Raw genomic sequence first — 24059 nt, 5'->3', positions numbered from 1 at the left:
AGGCTCAGGAGCACTCCTGGTTGGCCACTGAAGGAAAGCAGGAGACTCGACAGGATGAATTTCCATCCAATCCAGAGGGGATCTTTGTGCACTTTTAGAGTAGACAAATGGGAGGCGTGAAAGACTCACAAGAGGGAGGGGAGGATCCCACCTTCCCCCACAATCATGGCTCCAGGCCCTACCACCTAAATTAATCCGAGTGAAAGCCTGAAACATTACACGGAGGCCTATTTAATATCCAAACTGCAAGACTGACCATTGGCTCCATAAAAGGAGTTTTTATATACATTATTAAAAACACTAATGACTTCACACTAATGACTTCCCATCAACTTAGATAAGCTGCCTACTAGAATTTGGAAAGCCAGTCGGCATCCATTTAGTTTAGCCAGGCAAAATGAACTGCTACGGCCTCCTGTCTGGGTGAAAAACAGAGTGACAGGACTACCAAAGGAAAGAAGGGGATGCTGAAACAGGTAAGGGTGTAAGGTCAGAAAGAAGGAAGAGTTCTGAACAAGAGGATCTGGAGGGAGCGAGTACTCACAAGGGCTACAGCAGCATACAAAGTGCCTGTATCCATATCCGGAGCCTGGTCTTGGCTGGGGAGAGTGGATTATAAATGTGATAAATAAATAAAAGCCAAGTGCCCCGAGAGATGCACAACTGCAGGTGAATGCAAGGACACAAAATAACTTGGCAATACACATGACACTTAGATCCATAGTTAAATTGTGGAACTCCCTGCCCCAGGATGTGGTAATGGCTGACAACTTGGAAGGCTTTAAGAGGGGAGTGGACATGTTCATGGAGAGGGCTATCCATGGCTACTAGTCAAAATGAATACTAGTCATAATGCATACCTATTCTCTCCAGGAACACAGGAGCATGCCTGTTCTATTAGGTGCTGTGGAACACAGGCAGGACAATGCTGCTGCAGTCATCCTGTTTGTGGGCTTCCTAGAGGCAGCTAGTTGGCCACTGTGCGAACAGACTGCTGGACTTGATGGACCTTTGTCTGATACAGCATGGCCTTTCTTATGTTCATATGGAGGCCTTTCTTACATGGGAGCTCTGACCATGCTGCACACTGACTATAAAGTAAGTAATGTCATGAAAAATATTCCCAACTCTCAGGAAGACGTCAGCCACAGTTTGAACTGAGTTAATACAGCCTGAAGCTGGTGAAGGTGCATCAGTACACAGTTCCACTACTGAGACTGCCTAGATCTTCCCAAATATTACAATTCAGGTTAAAATCTCAAAAAAAATCCGAGGGGCGGCGTGAGCAGCTAGGTCTTAGGTCCCTTTAGAGATGCTTTTCTCTTTCCTTGAAACGCGAAGGAAGCAACTAAAAAGATACACTCAACATTTCATTTCGAAACAACGAATTAGAGCAAATGTTGCTCGCCCTGTTCCAGGACAGCAACAGAACAACACACAACCACTGAGCTCTGTGCATTTTATTTTGTCTTCTATCATCGATAGGCCTGGAAAAAAAGTTTCCAAAATGGTTACAAGCACTTTGATTAAAACCAATTTGCAGTGCATTGGTTGGTTGGCGGGTGAAAGTTTTCCATGGAAACAGACTGCTAGAGGGGTTCTTCTCCCTGGCTCTTTTAATATTCTCAAAGGCCTCCTCTTAGGCCCATCGTTCCTTCCTTTGTGAGGGTATCCAGAATAAAAAAACCTGGCTAATTCCCATCCAAAAGGCCAGGTATGATGGTCAAGAAGGGCAAAATGAGATTAATGAGTTAGCCTGACCAACTGCGGAACCTCTGAAGGCTGCGGTTTTCTGCCATTTCATGCCCCGTAGCAGCGACGTTGAGGCCGCCAACCACCTTTGTGAGTTCTGAGGATGCTTCAGCAGCTACCGCACCCATGTACTGAAGGTCTTTCCCCCATTGCTGGGGTTATTTATCTTTAAGGACTCTAGTAGGCCTCTGATTCTTTCACTGGTGGTTCCCTTCTTCCTCCTTGCACCCTTGCCGACACCGTTTGCAGTCAGCGCTGGAAGAAGGGCCGCCATCCCCCAGGGCTGGCCGCTGCTGGAAGGACCCTTGTCCTGCTGCAAAAGCCAGGTGCTCTCTCTGGCCAAATTGACAAACCGCTCGAGTTGCGTCGCATTGACGTTCCTGCTGATGTTAAGGCTCTGCTCAAAGGGATTCTGTATATGGAGTGGAGACGATTCTGGCTTGCTTTGCTCTTTCCCCTGCCGATTTCAAAGGAGAGAAACATTCAGGCATGTGATACCTTACTCTATGCCGTGAGGTAAACACAAACAAGTGGAACCCAATCAAACCCAGAGTGAATAACCTACTGCAGCTCACTGGTTTAAGCAGACTTCTAGCAGGTGCTACGTAGAAGAGAGATGGTATCTGCCAAGAGGGCTTACACAGACAATTCCAGCGCACTGTGGCAGCTGCATTCAAAAACATAACACATGAAGCTGCCTTATACTGACTCAGACCCTTGGTCCATCAAACTCAGTATTGTCTACTCAGACTGGCAGCAGCTCTCCGGGGTCTCAGGTAGAGGTCTTTCACATCACCTACTTGCCTAGTCCCTTTAACTGGAGATGCTGGGGATTGAACCTGGGCCGTTCTTCATGCCAAGCAGATGCTCTACCACTGAGCCACAGCCCCTCCCCAAGTCAGTATTGTCTACTCAGACTGGCAGCGGCTTTCCAGGGTCTCAGGTAGAGGTCATTCGCATCACCTACTTGCCTAGTCCCTTTAAATGGAGATGCCAGGGATTGAACCTGGGACATTCTGCATGCCAAGCAGAGGCTCTACCACTGAGCCATGGCCCCTCCCCAAAGACACATGCAGAATTTCCACACATACCGACATAAAGGGGCACAAACTCCACCAGCTCCTTCAGATAGACAAACAAAGTTGTACATAAAGAAGCTGAACAGGGCCCTTGATCAGTTTGTCAAGGGATTCATGCTGATCCAAAAATACTGGTGTGGAACTTGTTCATTGAATGGATCTTCCCTCCCGCCACCTCCTGTGCCCCTTCAAAAGCTGCTCCAGAGGGCCAGGGTGACCCTTAGGAACAGAGTGGGATGCAGGACCAGTGTGCAAGCGCACATACACATGCGCTGCAGCAAGGGGCAAATGCAAGAAACTGTCCCCTTCTTTTGTTTGAATGGAAAGTGCGCCCCGCCACCATTCTTCTGCAAACACTCGCGCTCTTCACAGAAGCGCTCACGTAAGAGGGGATGGGGATTCTGCCAAGTTCTTCTTGACCTACAAACCCCCCCCCCCATCCCCACACACTGCATTTCACTCAGTTCCTGATGGTCCTTCAGTCCTAAAGAACTGGAGCTCACGGCCCTCAATTTGCAAGATGTGAGCAAGGCTGTTAAGAATAGGACGTTTTGGAAGACACTGACTCACAGGGTCGCCATGAGTCGGAAGCCACGGCACTTAACACACACACACACACACACACACACACACAAACAAACAAACCACTGACAGGAGTGCTTTTTATAGCATGCAGCCAGGAGGTATCAAAACTGCTGCACTTGTTAGATTGCTTACAGATGGGACAAGCATGCAGCATTCATGGTGTGGGTTATCCCCTACACCATACAACGAAGCTGCTCTGCGACTCCTCTTCCATGCATGGTACAGTCACACCAGACAACGTCAAAATGGCTTCCTGCCTCAAACAGGTGGGATGACAAATGCCCAATTTGATGTCTCTTCAAAACTCAAAACATTTCACCATCATTTGGAGAGTCACCAACAGGGATGTAAGAGTCAAATAGTTTTTACCTTGCGAATGTTTAGTGAATACTTGTTGAAAGCAAAATTCCCAAAGTATTCAAAGAAATCGCCCAGCAGCACATCTGAAAGAGAAAAAGAACATAACATAAAGGAGGGAAAAGGCCACACAGGTCATATGAGATGGGCGAAAATGTTGACAACCAAACTTCTTACCCAAACTCTGGGTGTTTCCTGTGGGCTTTATTTTGTTCAAGTTGCTCACAAAGGTGCAGTCGTGACCTTCAATTACCTGCTTATCTTGCACACCTGAAACAAAAAACAAGCTGGCTGGAATTATCCCATCTGAGAACAGCACAATTTTACAAGTTCCACATAATGAAATTATGTGCAAAAGAAAAAAAAAGTTTAGATACGTATATTTTACTGGACAAAGGAGCCAGCACACATCTGTGTGATAGATTATAAAGATACTGACAAGTATTTCGGTATTAATAGAATTCAGACAGTGAAGCTGCAGATTAAGTGCCCAAAGGGGAAAGGGCTGGGCTCCCAGCTTCTAAATGCATGCATGCCTTTTACAATCTCCTTCAACACTGCCAAACACCTGCTCTGCTTTAAAATACTAATTAAGGGTAAGGACTTCAATGCTGTTTCCAGTGTTTTGGTCAAAACAATAAAAATAACACACAACCTTTGTGAAGGCTAGAACAAGCAGCCCTTTCAGTGGGAAGCAATTGTGCCTTAAATGTGGAGGAGGATTTTACAGCCAGTGTATTGACAAGCAAGCGGCAGGCTTGTCCAAAAGCTTTTGTTGACAGGGAAGAAATGGTGCAGCAATTGCATGCCCGTTATCGACCCTGCATTAGGGGAGGCCCAGCTGCGCTTAAGTTATGCAAATTATATGCACATTGTATGCAAAATATGCCAACTATGATGCTTAATAACAATTAGCATTTATATCGGAAATTTCAAGAGCTCAATCAACTTCACATGCTTTCCCAGTACTTAATGCAACAAGCTTTATGGCAGACCAGTACTGCTACCCACATATTTCAGACAGTGGCCGAGGACAAGAGAATAGCAGCTTGCCTGGGGTCAGTGCATACCTCAGATGGGCTTGGAACAGGAAACTCCTCATCTGAGCTGGGAACTTCCTCTTTTTACCACAACACTATACCAGTGCCCATGGTGCTTGCATATGCTACTCTTGCACTTGAAACTGTTCTAAAGGAGGGTTTGGGGGGGGGGTTGATCCTCAACAAAGTTGAGCCCCGTGGCGTAGAGTGGTAAGTTGCAGTACTGCAGTCCAAGCTCTGTTCACGACCTCAGTTCGATCCCAACGGAAGCCAGCTCAAGGTTGACTCAGCCTTCCAAGGTCAGTAAAAATGAGTACACCCAGATTGCTGGGGATAAAGTGTAGACAACTGGGGAAGGCAATGGCAAAGCGCCCCGTAAAACAAAGTCTGCCTAGTAAATGTCGAGATGTGATTTCACTACACATGCCGGTCATCAAGGGTGCACCCATGTAAAATGGCATTTAAAGCTATTCTGAAAGCTATTCTCACTGAATGAGAGTCCTCATATTTTATAGCCATGAATCATAGAATCATACAACCACAGAGTTGGAAGGGACTATCAGGGTTATCTAGTCTAACCCCCAGCACAATGCAGGAAATTCACAACTACCTCCCCCACCCCACCCCCCAGTGACCCTACTCCATGCCCAGAAGATGGCCAAGATGCCCTCTCTATCATGATCTGCCTAAGGTCATAGAATCAGCACTGCTGACAGATGGCCATCTAGCCTCTGCTTAAAAACCTCCAGGGAAGGAGAGCTCACCACCTCCCGAGGAAGCCTGTTCCACTGAGGAACCACTCTGTTAGAAAATTCTTCCTAATATATCAAAGATAATATCAAATGAGAACGAGCCTTTAGAGTCCCTAGACAGCCACTAGCCCATGTGTACAAAATCAATCCGCTGCTTACCAGCTAGCTCCTTCAGGTGATCCAAGGTTGGAATGATGGGGGGATTTTTCTTTTGCAGAAAAAACAGAACCATCATTGTTAGGGAGAAATTTGTAATCCATGCGCCAGGAATGCTACTTGTGATTCCATGGGCCCGCGCCCAGCACCGCACACTGAACACGAGAGCTCTTACACGTGGGTCAAGGCTGCCGTAGATATAAAGGAGTTCAGAACTTCTCATGGCAATTCTGTTGGAACAGAGAGAGAGAGTTAAAAGCAGGAAGGATCAGTACTGCTGAGATTGTGAGAATTAGTAACATTGGGCCTAAGAATACTGTCTGCTTTTCTACAGGAACCCAGAGAGATTGAAGTTAGTGCCTGAACACCTCCTCGCCCTACAACAGCCCATATGACAATTATGATCAGAATAACCAGCAGTGTTCATGGCTCCGTCATCACAACTGATGAGGAAAATGGTGGAAAGACGCAGGACATGGCCTGTTGGCTACTGGGACCGCGTCATCCGGGGCAGCAGTCACGAAGCTCATCTGGGGCTTCCTGGAGAAATCGTCAGATTGCGTACTTTTCCTGTGGCGGTGGCACCAGGATCCAACCGGGCAACGAGAGCAGAGAGAGGAGCCAGGAAAAGCAACGGGGGTAAAAACCATCTCCACCTCACTGCAGAGAGGGGTGCCGGAGTAGAAAGACGGCTTAAAGCATTTATCTGTGTAGGATAGAGGCTAAGGGATCTGAGGGAAAGAACAGGCTGCCAAAGGCCTTACCAGCTCTGACAGACATACACCCTCGTAATGCAAGGCTTTTGGGGGAACTGCCTCTCCAAGATGGTGTGAAAAGCCAGGCCACCCTTGAATTTTCAAAAGGGTTGTAAAATATTTCTTTTTCAGGTGGGCAATTTGGTTGTGTATTTTTTTGGACTTTACAGATGCATACTTTTGAAAATCTCTCTCTGCTCATTAATCCAAAATCAATTACTATTCTACTGCATTGCCATTTAATACAGCTGATTATATTAGTTTTAAAAGATTTTGTTTCGTGTTGGCTAGCCTGGAGGCCTTCGGTTGAAAGATAGGATTTATTTATTTAAATTTATAGCCCGCCCTCATTCCCGGCAAACCAAGCTCAGGGCGGGTAACAACAGTTCAGTATTACCACTATTGTAAAACCATAAAATCTACCAGTAAAATTTTAAAACAGTATAACAATATTAACACACATACAAATATATCACTATGGCGCTGATTCTAGTCATAATAGCCACTGAAGGCAGAGCAGTTAAAGAAAACCCACAAACAACTCGTGAAAGAAATAATGCCATTTCCCCCACCCCAGTCCACTGGCTTTGAATTTGAAGAAATAGTGATTCAGAAACACTTTAAATAAAGATAGGCCCATGTATCAAGCCACAGCTGTCCAATTCCTCTGAGGCAGAAGTCACTTCTTATAGCAAGTGAAAGGGCATTTGTGGACAGATTAAGGGCTCCCCCCTGAGGGAGCTTTCCATACAGCCCTGGAACGACTTTTGCTGGGATCATCAGCCCACCAGGGTGCAGCCAGCAGGACAATGCTCCAGAAGAACTGTTAAATAGTTTGCAGGTAGAGCGCTACAAAAAGCAGCCGAGTAGGAGAGGGGCCACGTCGGGTCTCAACTGGCCTTCGAGCAGGAGTGTCAAACATATGGCCCAGGGGCTGAATCCGGCCCCTTGAGAGCTCTTATCTAGCCCGCTATCCAGCCGAGGCAGCCACTCTCCCCCAGTCCCGATCTCAGCTGGCGATGCATGGCCTGGCCTGACTAAGTGGCATTTATGTCATATCCGGCCCTCGTAACAAATGAGTTCGACACCCCTGCTTTAGAGGGCTCTGCAACTGGACACCCACTTGGCCTGTATCCAAATGGCGCTGGAAGCAGAATGAGACAGTTTTCACTGCAGAGCCCTCAAAAGTGGGTGGAAGCACAGAGGTGGCCTTTAGGCCAAAAATCCTTCACGCCCCCCTCTTTCAACATAATCATAGAATTGCCAGTTCTCTTACAGAGGAATTACTATCACTGTCCATAGTACGGGCATGAATGTTCAAATAGGCAACCTATGAAAGCACTCTCTCTCGGTCTCTCTCATAGAAACATATGCGCACACAACCACTAGAGTAGGAGAGCACTTTAATCTGGTGTACATTGAAATATCCCCTGGGAACTGTTCACAATAAGTATTTGAAGGGCTGTCATATAGAGGAAGGTGCCGAGTTATTTTCTGTTGCTCCGGAAGGTTGGACCAGAACCAATGGGTTGAAATTAAATCAAAAGAGTTTCCGTTTAGACATTAGGAAGAATTTTCAAACAGTTAGAGTGGTTCCTCAGTGGAACAGGCTTCCCCAGAAGGTGGTAATCTCTGCTTCCCTGGAGGTTTTTAAGCAGAGGCCATCTGTCAGCAATGCTGATTCTATGACCTTAGGCAGATCATGAGAGGGAGGGCATCTTGGCCATCTTCTGGGCATGGAGTAGGGGTCCCTGGGGGTGAGGAGGGGGAGGTATTTGTGAATTTCCTGCATTGGTCAGGGGGTTGAACTAGATGACCCTGGTGGTCCCTTCCAACTCTATGATTCTATAAGCCTATATGAAAAGATTTAGGGGTCAGCAGCCATATGACAGAAACAAAGGCTGTTTGTTGGGAGCCTTGCTGGAGGTCAAACCAAAGAGCCCCAGAAAGCCAGCAAGTTCTGTCCTCACACATATTGCCCTCCTCCTCATCAGGTCGAAGATGGGGAGGAACGAGGGACAGGCCCATAGTTGGCTGGCCAGCCTGGTGGTGCAAACTTGCTCCCAGACAGTCCATTCAACAGATGGGCTGCCAAAACACCTAGAAGAGCCTGTGATGATTGTAAACAGATGCACAACAGGCTGCATTTCAAGGGGCAGGAAGGAGCCTCTACCACTAAACCTGCACACGCTTACGATCAAAGAACCAAGGCTTGCAAAATAGCAGACAAGTCCATGGACAGCTGGTGCAAATTGCTTCCTGCAGCAGAATAAAGTCCACAAAAGGGGTTTCACCAAGGCCAATTATGCCTGGGAGATTTTGCCTTGGATTTGCCACTCTCTAGATGCACATTTTTCCGATCCAAATTCTCAAAACTCTGCTTAGGGGCTTATTTTTGAGTTTTGAGAATTCAGCTGGGGAAAATGTGCTTCTAAAGAGCAGCAAATCCAAGGCAAAAGTTCTCATGCATAAATGGCCCAAGAGTACTTTTCTAAGGTTTCCTGCCTATTTTGCATATTGACATCAGGCAAAGTGGGGTGTATTCAAATGCCACAGGTGATTAGCAAGGGAGAGGTAGGCTTGCATGTGAATGCCGAAAGGCAGGCGCAGTGCCTTCTGCCTACCATCTCGGACAGTGAGGGTTGGAAGGGATGCGATTTGACACGCAAGCGTGTGATTCTCTTGCTTATAGTGGAGTGCAGATGTAATCAACGAAGGCCACCCAATGCAGTTAACAGTAGGGCAGAATGCCCGACTTGGGGATCAAAAGAGGGGCCAGACATGGCTGGTTAACAGACAGCGTTGCAGACGGCCAAACTGCAATTTTGTCCTGACGCACAGAATTCACTGTGGCTAACGTGACAGATATTCAACAAAAGATGGATGAAGGCTCTTGATTTCTGCAGTCCATTTAGCTCTGTAGTTCATGACAACAGTATATACTCTTGGCATTTTCCCCTATATGGATAATAGAATGTGAAAGTAAAAAAAAAAAAAAAAAAGGCACCCAACAAATGTTATTGCTAAGAAGCCTGCTCCCCCTACTGGCCACACTAGTGAAAAACAACCGTCAAATGCCTTCTTTTTAATATTCAAGCCCTACTGCTCAAGGGCATGTTGTACTTGATCTATACTATATGACTGGCAAATATGTCAATCGTGCTGGGTTCAAACATCACCGAAAAATTATTGTTTATTATAAAACTTTGGTTAGTTTGTGAAACCAGGTTTTAAGTTCACAGACAATCCGTCCAAGTTCTGGGTTGCCTCGGCAAGTGATTGTTTCACTTCTTTCTCTTTTCCGCACCTGCCCCACAGAGACCCCGTTAATTTCCCAGCCTGCATTGAGCTCAGGGTGGTGCCAGTCAACAAGCCAGGGTCCCTGCATTAATATGTTACACCTTTAAGATTTCATATCCAGTGTTACGTCCCCCGACGGACCATATCTGGTACCGTCATTTGTGTGCAGACAATCACGCTAACTCTGCAAGTAATTTAATTAAACAACGGTTTCTGAATCAGGTGAAAGAACGTGCTGGGTTCAATTTAATACACAGATCAAACTTGCATACTTTGGGAGACTCAGCACAGAAATATAGTTGACTACACAGAAGTCTACATGAATTGTGGAAAGGTAGAATTTCAATGGTTCCTTGTCAGTTTTGGAAGCTTTCCCCCCCCTGCCGTCAAGTCACAGCTGACTTATAGCGACCCTGTAGGGTTTTCAAGGCAAGAGATGTTCAGAGGTGGTTTACCATTGCCTGCCTCCACATAAGAACATAAGAAAAGGCATGCTGGATCAGACCAAGGTCCATGAAGTCCAGCAGTCTGTTCACACAGTGGCCAACCAGGTGCCTCTAGGAAGCCCACAAACAAGACGACTGCAGCAGCAGTATTATCCTGACCGTGTTCTACAGCACATTCATTTTTTTAGAGCTATCCTTCAAATATTTCGGGATTGAAAGCAGTACATTTTTTAAATCAAATGGAGAGAAAACAGAGTTTCATCAAAAACACACAAGACAGAAAAACAAGAAATGCCATGTAACCAATATCCTACCTCACAGGACTGTTGTGAGGATAAAATAGAGGAGAGGAAAGCTGCCCTGAGATTCTTGGAAGAAGGGCAGGACAAAAATGTGCTAAGTAAACTACAGTTCGCATGAACAAGCATTTGCTTTTTGCTTTTGATAGCCACTTGGCACTGCACATTTCAGAAAGGATTCTCTTTGGATACACATACTCCAACTAGACACATGGGCTTGTAAAAAGAAAAAGCCAGGAAATGATGCAATGTCACTGTGAGAATACCAGGTAGGCTGAGTTCTCCATAGTGGACTGATGTACAACTGCTGCTCTTCACCTGCCTCTGTAGCCATGTCCAAAGCAAAAAACTCACAATCATGGGCTGGGAAGAGCTGCATTCAAATCACTGCCCAGTCACAAAACTCACTGGAAGCCCCTGTTCTGGTCACCATCTCTCAGCCTAACCCCCCACAGATATGCTGGCAAGAGGATAAAATGGTGTAACTCCCATGTACACAACCCTTAATTCCTCGGAGGAAGATGGGGTGGAGGAGGAAAGGATACGTGATTTAAAAAGCGAAAAACAAAACCTTTTTAAAAAGTTTACCTGTTGTTAGCTGTCAAATCACACTGAAATCCTGAAGGCTGATGGGAAAATCTCACCAATGGACAGCGAGCATTAAGTATCTTTTGCACACCAACACACCCAGGGCCAAAGTTATCAATGAACTCCCCGATCACATAAAGAATTCTCTGTGTTGCGATCCGTTCAGAAGGCACTCTCTTCATTTGATAATCCAGGTTAAAGGGACCTGTTTTCTAACACAAGAGAGGTAAAGGGTAAACCACTATTTTCAGGAATAAAATTAAGTCCCTTGATACGTCAGGTTCCTACAATCACTGGTGATTTTTTTTTTAAAAAATACACAATCTAGAGATTCACACAGAACTGTCAAAAGCACATCAGGGAACAAAATCCACAGCAGTGACCTAGATAGGTATGTTTATGAATGAATTTCCTATTGCTGAGTATCACAGATGGACCAGCACAAACACATGGGCTGTCTGGCCCACTCATTGTGGATATTGGAAGACTCTTGTTTTGCTTGTTTGCATTTTTATTGGGGAGGGGGAGACACTGCAATCTTATGCCTTGGTCTTTGGCTGAACTTTACCGATACCAGGTACAGAACAGTTTGCACTCACACACATTAACTTTTCGCAGGTAAAAACGGGACTTGTTGCCTGCACGGAGCATAGATTTTAGCCAGTGGTCGCTGCAGGCATGCAGGTGTGGAAAGGGACTAAGTATAACATCCACAAAGGGATAATCACGTAATCCAGGCAGCCACAAAGCCGTGGCCATTTCCTCTATTACAATTACATGCCTTAACTCAAAAAGGCAGGGTATGCCACACATGGCATGGCGGGTTATGTTTACATTTTACGACAATTTAACAGAAGCTGCGCACCAGCATAAAGATGCCACTGATCTATCACTTCCTCTCCAAGTTCTTCCACCAGAGCACGTGTGCGAAAGCTGCACCGTTTAAATAATGTAAAACAGAAGCTATGCACTCAAAACTGCTTCCTCTTCATGTGTGGAAATCCCCATACTTTCACCAGGTTGGTAATTTCTGTTGAAAACAGGGCCCGATTTTCTTTGGTTTATGGCAGCTCTCCAAATGAAGAGCACAGCTAGTGCATGTCTCTATATCAGAGCACTTCTCTAGCAGCACCTCTGTTACAAAGTTTCTTTCTCCCTCCCTCCAAAGTGTCCATTAGGACAGGAGGTAATTCACATTGTCTGGGATTCAGAAGGGGCACGCGCTGAGGCTTTTCAGCACCCCAAAATGTGAGTCTTAAGGATAGAGGAAACTTTCAAAGCAGCACAGAAGCAGCTTGAGGACCTGAAGTAAGATGGGATGGTCAGCAAAAGTCTAGCTTTAGGCAAGAACCGAGTTCTTAAAATACCAGCAGTGGAGTTTAGGACTACTCTGCCGCTCCCTGCAAGTTCTGGGTGTACAACCATTCAACACAATTACAATGTAACCTAATTAAAAAAAAACTAAACATCAACAGGAGGAAGAGGAAACAGGTCAACAGAGTGAGGGCGAAACAGTAAAGAGATGCACCCTGCTCTAGAGCAAAGCTTCTTAAACTGTGGGTTGCGTAACTGAATGTGGGGGTTGCGAAAAAATTAACAGTAAAAGGTTTCTTCATGATTTAGTATCAGTAAATGTTTGACTTGTACACCTATTTCATATACCTATATACCTGGGGTCGTGTAAAAATTTCTCAGGCGAAAAGGGGCCGCGAGTGGAAAAAGTTTAAGAAGCTCTGCTCTAGAGAAGCGATATAACCCTGCAAGCATCCTAGATTACAAGTACTCAGCAGCTTCTAAAAAGTGCCTGTAACTCATTCCACAGTTTAGGTTAGATAAGCGTTTCTCAACCTTTTTACCCTTGCGGAATCCTTGAAATAGTAGTCATGTCTCAAGGAACCCCTACATAGGATTTACATATGATTTGCCTATTCATCACTATTTCTCGCAGAACCCCAAGCCATTTCTCGCAGAACCCTATGGCTCCGGGGAACCCTGGTTGAGAAATGCTGGGTTAGACGGACACAGCTGGAGAAAGACCTTACCCTTCTGGTAGTGCTTTTCCCAATTTCATCAAGGTCCAAAAACATGTCTAAATCACAGCCCAGTTTACCAAAAGTGTTCACAGACGAGCCAAAGGGTTTCACGGTGCATTCTGGAAAATAGGCACCAGCAATGTCTTGAATTAGAGAACAAGTCAGAAACCGGAGTTTAGTGTTTTCTTCGGTCAGCTGATATTCCTCTGTGAGCATGTGCAACTGGTCACTCACCTGGATGCGAGGAGAAAACCCACCACAGTTACTTGTGCTTCAGACCAGAACCCTGGGAACAGTTTGATCTGCCTTGTGAAACAAGGAACTGCATATTTACAAGGTGCAAAAGAAGAGATTGCAGCAAAGAGAACACTGAGAATAAATTTCTTAGAATCCTTAGTTTCCAAATCCATTCTTCAAACATCGTAGGAAAACTAGTTGGAAAATTTAGCTTAGAACAGCGGTACTCACTCTGCAGATCAGAGCCACGTGTCAACCGAAACAGCCACGTGATTTCTGTATGCCACGTGCAACACCCCAAACAATAACCTATAGTTATAATATAACCCTTTTAAATTACTAGTGTGTGGAATGAGGAGGGGAGGGGCTGTGGCTCAGTGGTAGAGCATCTGCTTTGCATGCTGAAGGCCCCAGGTTCAACCTCCCGCATCTCCAGTTCAAGGGACTAGGCAGGTAGGTGATGTGAAAGACCTTTGCCTGAGACACTGGAGAGCCACTGGCGGACTGAGTAAACAATATTGACTTTGATGGACCAAGGGTCTGGTTCAGTATAAGGCAGCTTCATATGTTCAATGAGGGTGGAATGGCCTTCAAGTCAAGAGTTATGACACAGAACAGCTTGCAAGCTTTTGGGTTCTCCAGAACTCTGTTAGGCTGGATGTTAAACAAATGCTGCTCTGTGTTAAAAGTTCCATTCAAGTTTTACTGTAGTTCTGCAGGAGAAAGGTTGGTTAGACCGTCCCTCTGAACTAAGTTTTCTGCTTGCAAGGAGGTTTGCTTTATGGGCTAGCTTTCAGTAGGGGCATGCCCCATTCCACCACCTTATTCAGCAGCATACGTTGACCCAGCCTCATACACAGAACCCCTACACCTTGATTGATATATTCATCATGGACAGGTTGAGATGCGTTGTAAAAAATAAAACTGTTAATTTTGTCACTCCTAGGGGCCTGAAGTAAAACTATCCCAATTCCTAAAAAAAACCTGGAGCATGAGGTGGGTGCCATGGGAACAGTGCCCAGAAGAGCAACACGCAGCTCTCAGTATAAGGCTTACAGTATAAGGAAAAATGTCGGCTTTATTAGATTCTAAACCAGAGATGTGCGCTCAGTGGCTTGGCAGCTACCTGTGGCTCTTCTGAGCACTGTTCCCATGGCATCCATCTCATGTTCCAGGTTTTTTTTAGGAATTGGGGTAGTTTTACTTCGGTCCCCTAATAGTGATCAAATTAAGTCACTGAGCGTATATCTCTGGCTTAGAATCTCATAAAGCCGTCATTTCTCTTTATACTGAAAGCCTGTCTTTTGGTTTAATGCAACAGAAACAGAGTCAGAAAACTGCCAAGAACTTCTTGGCACAGAAGTTCCCATGGCTTCAATATAATACAAGCACCCTAGAGGATGAGAAGGTGTGTGGGGGAAAATGAAAAATCCAGGAGGAAAAATCCTGCCTCCCCTAAGAAGTTCCAATATTTTTCCAAGGGAAAAATTGGAAATTTTAACAAACACACACAAAAAAAACCCTGCTATGAAATATTTCCTCTTTTGGAAGAAATGAAATGATTAAGACCAGGAGTTTCTCAAAATGTAAGATTTTTACATAAAACCAACAATAGGGTTAGATCATTATAATTCCTGTGTATACTGTTGGCATACCCAATGAATTTTCAAGCATGTATCTGTTTAAATGTGCCTAATTTTATTCATAATACATTATGTGTATGATAATACGCTATTGAATAGTTCAATGTACACAGTACTGTGTTACTTCAGTATCCAAATATGCTGCTAGCCCTATTAAGACTGTAGGAGACTATTTCTATCTAAACAACACAGCTGCTTTTCTTTACTATAAAGCTTGTTTTTTCGATTTTAAGCTTTTATTCCTTCCTGCTAAAGTAGAATAGGATGCAGCAGTTTTCAACTCTGTCTTTAGTATTGGTTGCACCTGCAATCTTGCTTGCCCAATGCTAAGACATTCATACTTCTAAATTTCATAAAGAAGCCAAATAAAATTTTATGTGCTAAGTTATCAGTTATGCATATTATGTTGTTAAAGCAGTAAGAACAGGATTAGTCTTAATAAAATTAAACTCTGCATATTTTTAAATTTCCCTCAAAATTTGTTTCTTTCTGGGGGGAAATGTTTTAAAACGGCCAGAAATTTTACATCTCTAGGTACTGTTGCTGGGTCCAATTTTCTTATTTTTCCCGAAGTTAGGCACTGAATTTAAACACTGCTCACTTCTGAAGGCAACGGGAATTTATGAAGCATCACAGTCCACTGACACCTTCATTCGCACTAATCTGCAACCTCAAGTTCTCTTGGAGTCTGACACCTACAGATACTGTACTAATACACAGATTTGGCTTTCTGCATGTTCTACATCCCTTTGCGGCTACTACAACTATGTAAAAATTAACTGGATGTTTCATCATCAGCGAAAGGGTACCTTCTCCACCCTTCTTAAGGGAAGGAGGTTCCGAGAAAAGTTATCAATCAGTTCCACTGTCTGTAGATCTATTGTAATAGCAGATGTTGCATAAGGCTACAGTCGTTTTCTGAAGAATATGAAAATAATTTAATTATTTACTGCATGCGTTTAATGTTAAAAATATATTTTGCCACATTTTAAATTACAAATCAGCACAAAAATAAGGTTGGTTATTTCTTATAACAATATAAAACAAAATAGAAGCATGAACTTACACTGTTGGCGTTATATAATTTCCTCATCAGTTCTCCCAGAGGAACAGTGGACAACTTACGACAATGAACTGGTGTTTGTTCAGAAGCTTGGCTTGGTGGATTTTTCAATGTTAAAGTAAAAATTCTTGATTTAAATGGAACAGGACATTCGTCCCTGAACTGTGGGGTACCAGTGACATCCTGCAGTGATGCGATGCTGCCTTTCTCAGAAAATTCTACCACGGCATACGTGCCCTGAAGCCACATGAAAAAAGAAACAGAAAAATTGGCATACAACATATACCCCAACAATGCGGATTCTGTGAACTTAGGCAGATCATGAGAGGGTTGTGTCAGTGTTTGGCTCTTGTGGCCCTTACATGCCCAGGGTTATGCCAATTGCCACTTTGGGGTCAGGAAGCAATTTTCCTTCAGGCCAGATTGGCCAGGGATCCCAGAGGGGTTGGGTTTTTTTTGTTTTTTTTTTGCCATCTTCTGGGCATGGCATAGGGGTCACTGGGGGTGTAATTGTGAATTTTCTGCATTGTGCAGGGGATTGGACTAGATGATCCTGGTGGTCCCTTCCAACTCTATGATTCTATGTACATATGAGCTGACCTCTCAGCTACTCCATGTCACTTTAGCATGACAGAGATCCATAGCCCAGGTGGGTGTTGCACACAGCAGGCAAAGAAGTGATGCTTCAATGAGACACAGGGTGTATACAAAGGCAATTTCACATTGCCTGCCGGTGCCACATGTAAAACAGGCCAGAGATAATTGAGAATGAGGGATTATGACTGGCCCAAGATCACCCAGTAAGTGCCACGGGTGGCTGGAGTTATATATTCACATTACAGTAAACTGGCTGTAGGTTTTCAGGGGTGGTGTCAGACAAAAATCTCCTTTTTAATAGCTACACGAGCATTTGGTGAATTTGATCTCAAGCAGGAGAATCTCAAAGTCACTCGCTGCTGTCATGTACGTAATTCCCATTGGTTGCCCCCTCCCATGTTTCAAATAAGGCTTAAGAAATGAAAAGGCAGATATAGAAATCCAAATAATATTAGTACTCTTAGCTGCAATAGTTGGCTGTTAAATAGCCATATCTTTTGGGCAGAAATTGTCTGCCTACAAACAATTAAACTGATATTTATACAGAGGAAGGTAACATGCAAGCGTAGCCTGTCCCTGAAGTAGCAGCTCACACTCTCCAAACACTCCTGTGTTTCATTTTGAAAATGTGGACTGTAGTGAGGAAAAGAGCCAGGAATTAAGGCAGAGTTAAGACTGCCCTGGAGTGGTTGTTGATAAGGATAATAATGATATCACTTTACTGTTAACTAATTCACTTACAGCAATAGTTCTTTCCAGGACAACAGCCTAACAGATACACAACAGAATTACACTGTGGCACAGAGAGACAAGCAAATTGATAAATTATTTGTACTGAACTGGATTCCCTTTAGCAATTCAGCAAAGGAATTAGTTAAGGACTAATTGGTTCTCATAGGTTATCTGGTTAACCTACGAGAACCAATGAACTCTGACCGTGAAAGCCTTCGACAATAGTTAAGGACTAACTTTCGTGTCATGCTACACTAGAGAAAATAGTGGATACATAAACCAAGTTCCACATACTTTTTCAGATTGAATCGCACACATTGTCTAGATTTCAACCGCTGATGCTCCAGGTACTTACATAACTTTCATAAAAGAAGTGATTCTTAATGTTTCCATGTGATGACAAGTATTTAAGAAATTTCTTCTCACTGATTTTGGACGGGCAGTCAATTAACACCGTCCGTTGAGCTTGTTCTAGTCTTTCTGCAAGCACTTCACTGAACGTCTTCTTTCTGGTGCTAATCTCAGTAGCTAGATGGGGGGGGGGAAATAAAAAGACACATTTCTATATTTCAAATAATACACTAAGGCAGGTTTTTACAGCTTGGCAGAAATACATACATATACTGAATTTTAGAAACCAAAGGTAAACCCTAGCTGACACCTCCCCAAAATATGTAAAACCTTGGATTGGATCCAGATTGAGTTTTCCAAGGGCAGAACCAGGGTGGATAAAAATCAATAAATAAGAAATAAATAAATATGTATGTTAAAACATTTAAATCAAAGTTTGTTTGATAAAATGCTTTTTGAGGAAAAATCTATTATAAGATAGTTTTCTATTTAAGATACATTATAGCCCAAAGATTTTTCATGATGGAATAAGGATTATTTAAAAAAAAAAATGCTGTAAATGCGTGCAAAATTGAGATCACTATCCTCCTGTTCTACAATTTCAGAGTTGTCTGTCCAGGATAGTGTTTGAGTCACATCATATACATCACATATTCACAGTATTTCACCTAAAAGGGGAAAAATCCACAATCCAGGAACCACCACAGATACGTTTGTGATGAGGATCAGCAGATTAGAAAAAGCCTTAATTGATGGGGGGGGGGGAATTGCCCAGTGTGTTTATGCCAACATAGCACACAAAGAAAGAACTTCCCTGATTTGCTTGTTTTCTGTTTGCAGAGGGAGAAGAATGGTTACAGAAATAAATGTAATTCAGCACCTGAAGTCTGAAACACTCCAAAATATGAGTGCGCATCGTCAGTCTGAAGTTTTACCACCTCAAGTTTCTGCCACCTTGTTCTCTTGCATGTGTGAACCAAAACTTAAGCAAACCATTCAGCATGTGACAGCAAGAAGGAATCCAACACATGCTGAAACGGCCAGCAGAATGAGCATGGCATAAGCAACAGAGAAGCAAAATGCTAAATACAACTACCCTTGTGTGTGTGAACGGTAACCTAGAAAGGATGAGGGAGAGAGACGACAAAATCGCCTACCCAATTTGTTCAAATATAGAACGCTTTTCTGCTAGGGCAGTGGTCCGCAACCTTTTTTCACCATTGTTCAGAATATAATTCCCCCTTCCCAAAACATTCCATCTCAAAAGGTGCATTCCAAATAATATGCACTTTGCTGAATAGTGGTTCCCATTCCCCCCCCCCGGAACCCTAAAATCCCCCCCCCGGGGGGGGAATTCCCCCCTTGTTGAGAACCCCTCTGCTGGGGAGTCCTAAGGGCTTCTCTTATCTCTCCCTCCCCGCCACAGGACTGTTAGGCTGCTAAGCAACCAGAGGGAATAAGGAGAGGGTGCCGCAAAATGAAAGGAGGAAGGGTTGGAGCCATAAGGACATAAGAAAGGCCCTGCTGGATCAGACCAAGGCCCATCAAGTCCAGCAGTCTGTTCACACGGCGGAAAACCAGGTGCCTCTAGGAAGCCACTAACAAGACGAGTGCAGCAGCACCATCCTGCCTGTGTTCCACCGCACCCAAAATAATAGGCATGCTCCTCTGATACTAGAGAGAATAGGTATGCAGCATGACTAGTATCCATTCTAACTAATAGCCATGAATACCCCTCTCCTCCATGAATATGTCCACCCCCCTCTTAAAGCCCAGTATTGCCCATCCCACTAGTTAAGATCCTCTTCTGAAGCCTTGCTCTCTGTTCCTCCCCACCTTTAGAGGTGAGGTGGGTGGCAAAGAAGAGATTATCTTATCTTCTGCATGACTGATTGGTCAGCTTCCTACCTCAGTGCTATCCCCATCAGAACAAACTTGGCTAGTCTAGCAGCACCATAAGAACAGGCCCTGCTAGATCAGACCAAGGCCCATCAAGTTCAGCAGCCTGTTCGCACCGTGGCCAACCAGGTGCCTCTAGGAAGCCCCCCAAACAAGACGAGTGACTGCAGCAGCATTGTCCTGCCTGTGTCCCAAAGCACCCAAAATAATAGGCCTGCTCCCCTGATCCTGGAGAGAATAGGTATGCATCATGACTACTATTCATTTTGACTAGTAGCCATGAATAGCCCTCTCCTCCATGAACCTGTCCACTCCCCTCTTAAAGCCTTCCAAGCTGGCAGCCATCACCACATCCTGGGGCAGGGAGTTCCACAATTTAACTGTGCGTTGTGTGAAGAAATGCTTCCTTTTATCTGCTTTGAATCTCTCACCCTCCATATATAATATAATAGGCCTGCTCCCCTGATCATGGAGAGAATAGGCATGCAGCATGACTAGTAGCCGAAGGGCTTCCTCTCTCACCCGAAGTCTCCTCGGCACCCGGGACTTGCTGCTCCCTTAACGCAGCTGCAGCGGCTTCCGTGGAGCTGAGGCGGGCCCCCGTCATTCGTAGCTTTGCCTCCACCCGGCGGGAAAGGAGCCACCACCGGCATTGGGGCAGCCGAGGCACCAGCCCTATGGGGGCCGCCATTGCCGGGACGAGGGAAAGGGCCTCCGCGCGCATGCGTCACGTGACGCAGGCCCCTGCCGCACGGACTCTCGGGAGGGCCAATCTTCCGGGATGCGCGACCGACGCCGCGCGTGGCCGAAAGGGGAACGTTCTGTTTCCTGGTTCGTACGAAAGGAGATGGGAATCGCCTTGCTGGATCAGACCGAAAGCTCGTTAATTCCCCCCCCCCTCATATAGCACCTGATGTAGTCGGTAAACTCACAAGAAGAGAGCAAAAGCCGCGCTCCTGTATAGTTTCTATATATTTCTTTTATTTTTTTATTTTTTATATATAAATTTTTATTATTTTTTGTTAAAGTAAAAAACAACAACAAATTATATAAACCATACATCATAAAAAAACACAAAGATACAAAAAGAGCACTTATGCAGCCATTATAATTACAATGTAGAATATAATTTTTTTAATATATAGCGCTCTAATAGGCACTGGCAAACCACCCCGCAAACGCTGGGTGAAAACGCATGGTCGCTTTATCCTCCTTTAATCCCTGTTTTAGCCAGGATCGAACACACATTAGGTGAAACGCATGCGTTCGATCCAGGCTGAATCCTGGCTGAAACAGGGATTAAAGGAGGATAAAGCGACCATGCGTTTTCACCCAAAGTCTGCCTTGGAAACGTCGGGATGTGACGTCACCCCATGGGTCAGGAATGACCCGATGCTTGCACAGGGGACCTTTACCTTTTTTAATATCCACCACCCACCTTAACAGTGTATCCCATCACCACTGGACTTCCGGAGAAGTGTTTTGACAGTATTTAACATTGCTATTATTGCTTTTATTTTTTTAAAAAATTATAATTCATTAACTATATTTGTAAAATTCATTTTCGCCAGTTTATCCCAGAATGCGGCGGCCTTTGACCATGTTTTTTTAAATTCTTCCATATCTTTACCATGTAAAGAATCAGTAAGTTTAGCCATTTGCATATACATCCATGTAGATGTAGAGCCCTCAATCTGCAAGACCTGAGCAAGGCTGTCAAAGATAGGACATTTTGGAGGACTTTCATTCATAGGGTCGCCATGAGTCGGAAGCAACTTGACGGCACTTAACACACACGCAGAGAGCTTTCACTGTTCAAAGTGCTCACATGAACCCATGAAGCTGCCTTATACTGAATCAGACCCTTGGACCATCAAAGTCAGTACTGTCTACTCTGACCGGCAGCGGCTCTCCAGGGTCTCAGGCAGAGGTCTTTCACATCACCTACTTGCCTAGTCCCTTTAAGTGGAGATGCCGGGGATTGAACCTGGGACCTTCTGCGTGCCAAGCAGATGCTCTACGACTGAGCCATGGCTCCCCAGGGTCTCAGACAGGGGTCTTTCACACCACTCACTTGCCCAGTCTCTTTAACTGGAGATGCCGGGGAACTGAACCTGGTACCTTCTGCGTGCCAAGCAGATGCTCTACCACTGAACCACAGCCCCTCCCCATACACAATCTTCTTGTAATCTTTATAAAACAACAGTGTAATGTACGGCAACATTTGTTCCTAGCTGTAATGGCCAACAGCAGTTGCTGCTCCTATCAGCCATCAATTTAGTCTAGCTCTTTTTAACAACAGCCAAAAATAAATAGTGATGACAACAAGTTACATCTTTCTAAGTTCTCAGAGCACTGTTTGGCCTTTTTAAAAAAACTGTTATTGCAGGCTTGACTACTGTTATTTGATTTTTTAAACAATGCATTGGTTTTATTGTTACCTGCCTTGGGTCCCAGTTTTCTTGGAGAAAAGTGAGTCTATAAAAGCTTTATAAGAGCCAGTGTGGAGAGGTGGTTAAGAACAGTGGTTGGAGTGGTGGAGTCTGATCTGGAGAACCGGGTTTGATTCCCCACTCCTCCACATGAGCGGCGGAAGCTAATCTGGTGAACTGGGTGGGTTTTCCCACTCCTACACACGAAGCCAGCTGGGTGACCTTGGGCAAGTCATTCTCTCTCAGCCTCACCTACCTCACAGGGTGTCTGTTGTGGGGAGGGGAAGGGAAAGTGATTGTAAGCCGGTTTGATTCTCCCTTAAGTGGCAGAGAAAGTCGGCATATAAAAACCAAGTCTTCTTCAAATAAATAAATATATGTAACTGAAACAAAGTCAGTTATGTGCCATTAAACCATCACCTGTTTTTTGTGTGTGTGTTTTATTTTAACTCATCCAACCAATGATTATCTCAAAGTTAACAGGATCTGTCTTCAAACTAGCAGGTTTCCCGAAGGCTTTCATTCCTTGCCGCACACATAATTTGATGTCTCATACAAGGAGGAGTCCGTGAGCAGCAGAGGTACCACTGGGCAGGCCGCCCTCAGATTCCACAGGGCTATCTGGGGTTGCCAAAGAGGATGAGGGTTAAGACATGAGCTTGAACAGGACGGTGATTTCTGTCTTCCCCACCCAGATATGTAGGGGGGCCACCCATCCTGTTCTTGAACTTTCTTTGCTCTTGAAGTCAAACTGAAGAAATCGCGGAAAGTAATGCCTCTTGTTAAAATGTACATGGAAATAGTCATGGAAGAGAAAAGCTGGGAAATACATATAGAAGGCAACTTGGCTATGTAGATAAGCGAATCTCGGTTACCAGTCAGGCAAACTCAAAGCATTCACTTGATTTTTCTCCTCACACATTAACCTTATGGTGACAAAGTATAGACCATGGTCATGTGTGGTGATGTGGGCTCTCCAGAAAAATTAAAATCAGAACATTTTATGGACATGGTTGTCCACTCATCTGTTTCAACAGAATTTAATTCTCGTCCGCAGAGGTCACTGGGACACCTCATCACTTGCATTACTTCCATTAGTTCCATATCAGGTTGGTGATTACCAGATTCTTTCTACCATGTGAGAGGAGACACATAATTTGATTTTGATTTGACCTGCATAGTCAATCAAGTGAATTCATATCTTGATTTTTTTTAAATGTGATGATATGCTATATTTGAGGGTTTATTCCCATATATTCCCCCTTTACTAATTGATAAAACATACATGTACCAATGAACTCTGACCGTGAAAGCCTTCGACAATATTTTCATACATGTACTCTTTCACACAGTTCCTAAAACTTCTAAACTGCCAAGCTTGCTTAATATTCTATTGGTAATGGCATCCATTCATTATTACTTTTATGAAACATTGATTCTTTAGAAATGGAAAACTTTCCACGTGAATGTAAAGCACTGGTCATCTCTGGCTTTCTTCTAGCCTCCCCCCCACACTAAAGTGCTGTACCCCTTTTAGCCTGGACTAGCAACTTTTTAAACCATTGAGAGGTTGCTTGCTCAAATTCCCAGTCTACACACAGAATGGTGGGATGTTTTCAGACACACACACACCCACTCACTATCACGGGTGAATTACTGGTCATGGTGTTTCTCAAGAGAACTGAACTACACCCATCTGAGATTACAACCTCAGTCCTTCATGGCTGAAAAGGTGTTAAGAACCCGTGATCATGCCAGGGGCTATTGCCTGCCCACTTCAACCTTTGAATCACCTGTTGAGTTCCAGAATTGCAGTCCCAGGATAGCATATTGTGTAAACTGTGGTTGAACAGGTGTAATTGGTACATACTATGCTATGAAATTCACACTAAGCTATCAGACATAGGCACAATTTCTTCAGTTCCACTTACCACCGTTTTGCATGGCTACCACAGAGGTTTTC

General features: G+C 44.3%; 1 protein-coding gene across 1 annotated transcript; it reads right to left on the bottom strand.

Moving 5' to 3' along the window:
* Positions 1–1867: 1867 nt before the first annotated feature.
* MTPAP (mitochondrial poly(A) polymerase) lies at positions 1868–20355 on the bottom strand. Its single transcript, XM_056857548.1, has 9 exons — positions 20187–20355; positions 17770–17942; positions 16089–16322; positions 13152–13376; positions 11110–11321; positions 5725–5951; positions 3951–4043; positions 3786–3859; positions 1868–2209 (listed from the first exon to the last, which is right to left on the bottom strand). The coding sequence occupies exons 1-9, from the start codon at positions 20353–20355 to the stop codon at positions 1868–1870; spliced, it is 1749 nt and encodes a 582-aa protein (XP_056713526.1).
* Between the last annotated feature and the right edge of the window lie 3704 nt (positions 20356–24059).

The sequence above is a fragment of the Euleptes europaea genome, chromosome 11 (assembly GCF_029931775.1).
Source record: "Euleptes europaea isolate rEulEur1 chromosome 11, rEulEur1.hap1, whole genome shotgun sequence".
In the NCBI taxonomy this organism is placed as follows: Eukaryota; Metazoa; Chordata; class Lepidosauria; order Squamata; family Sphaerodactylidae; genus Euleptes; species Euleptes europaea.
Note: the sequence above shows the minus strand (reverse complement) of the source record. Positions and strands in the feature narration are given on the sequence as shown.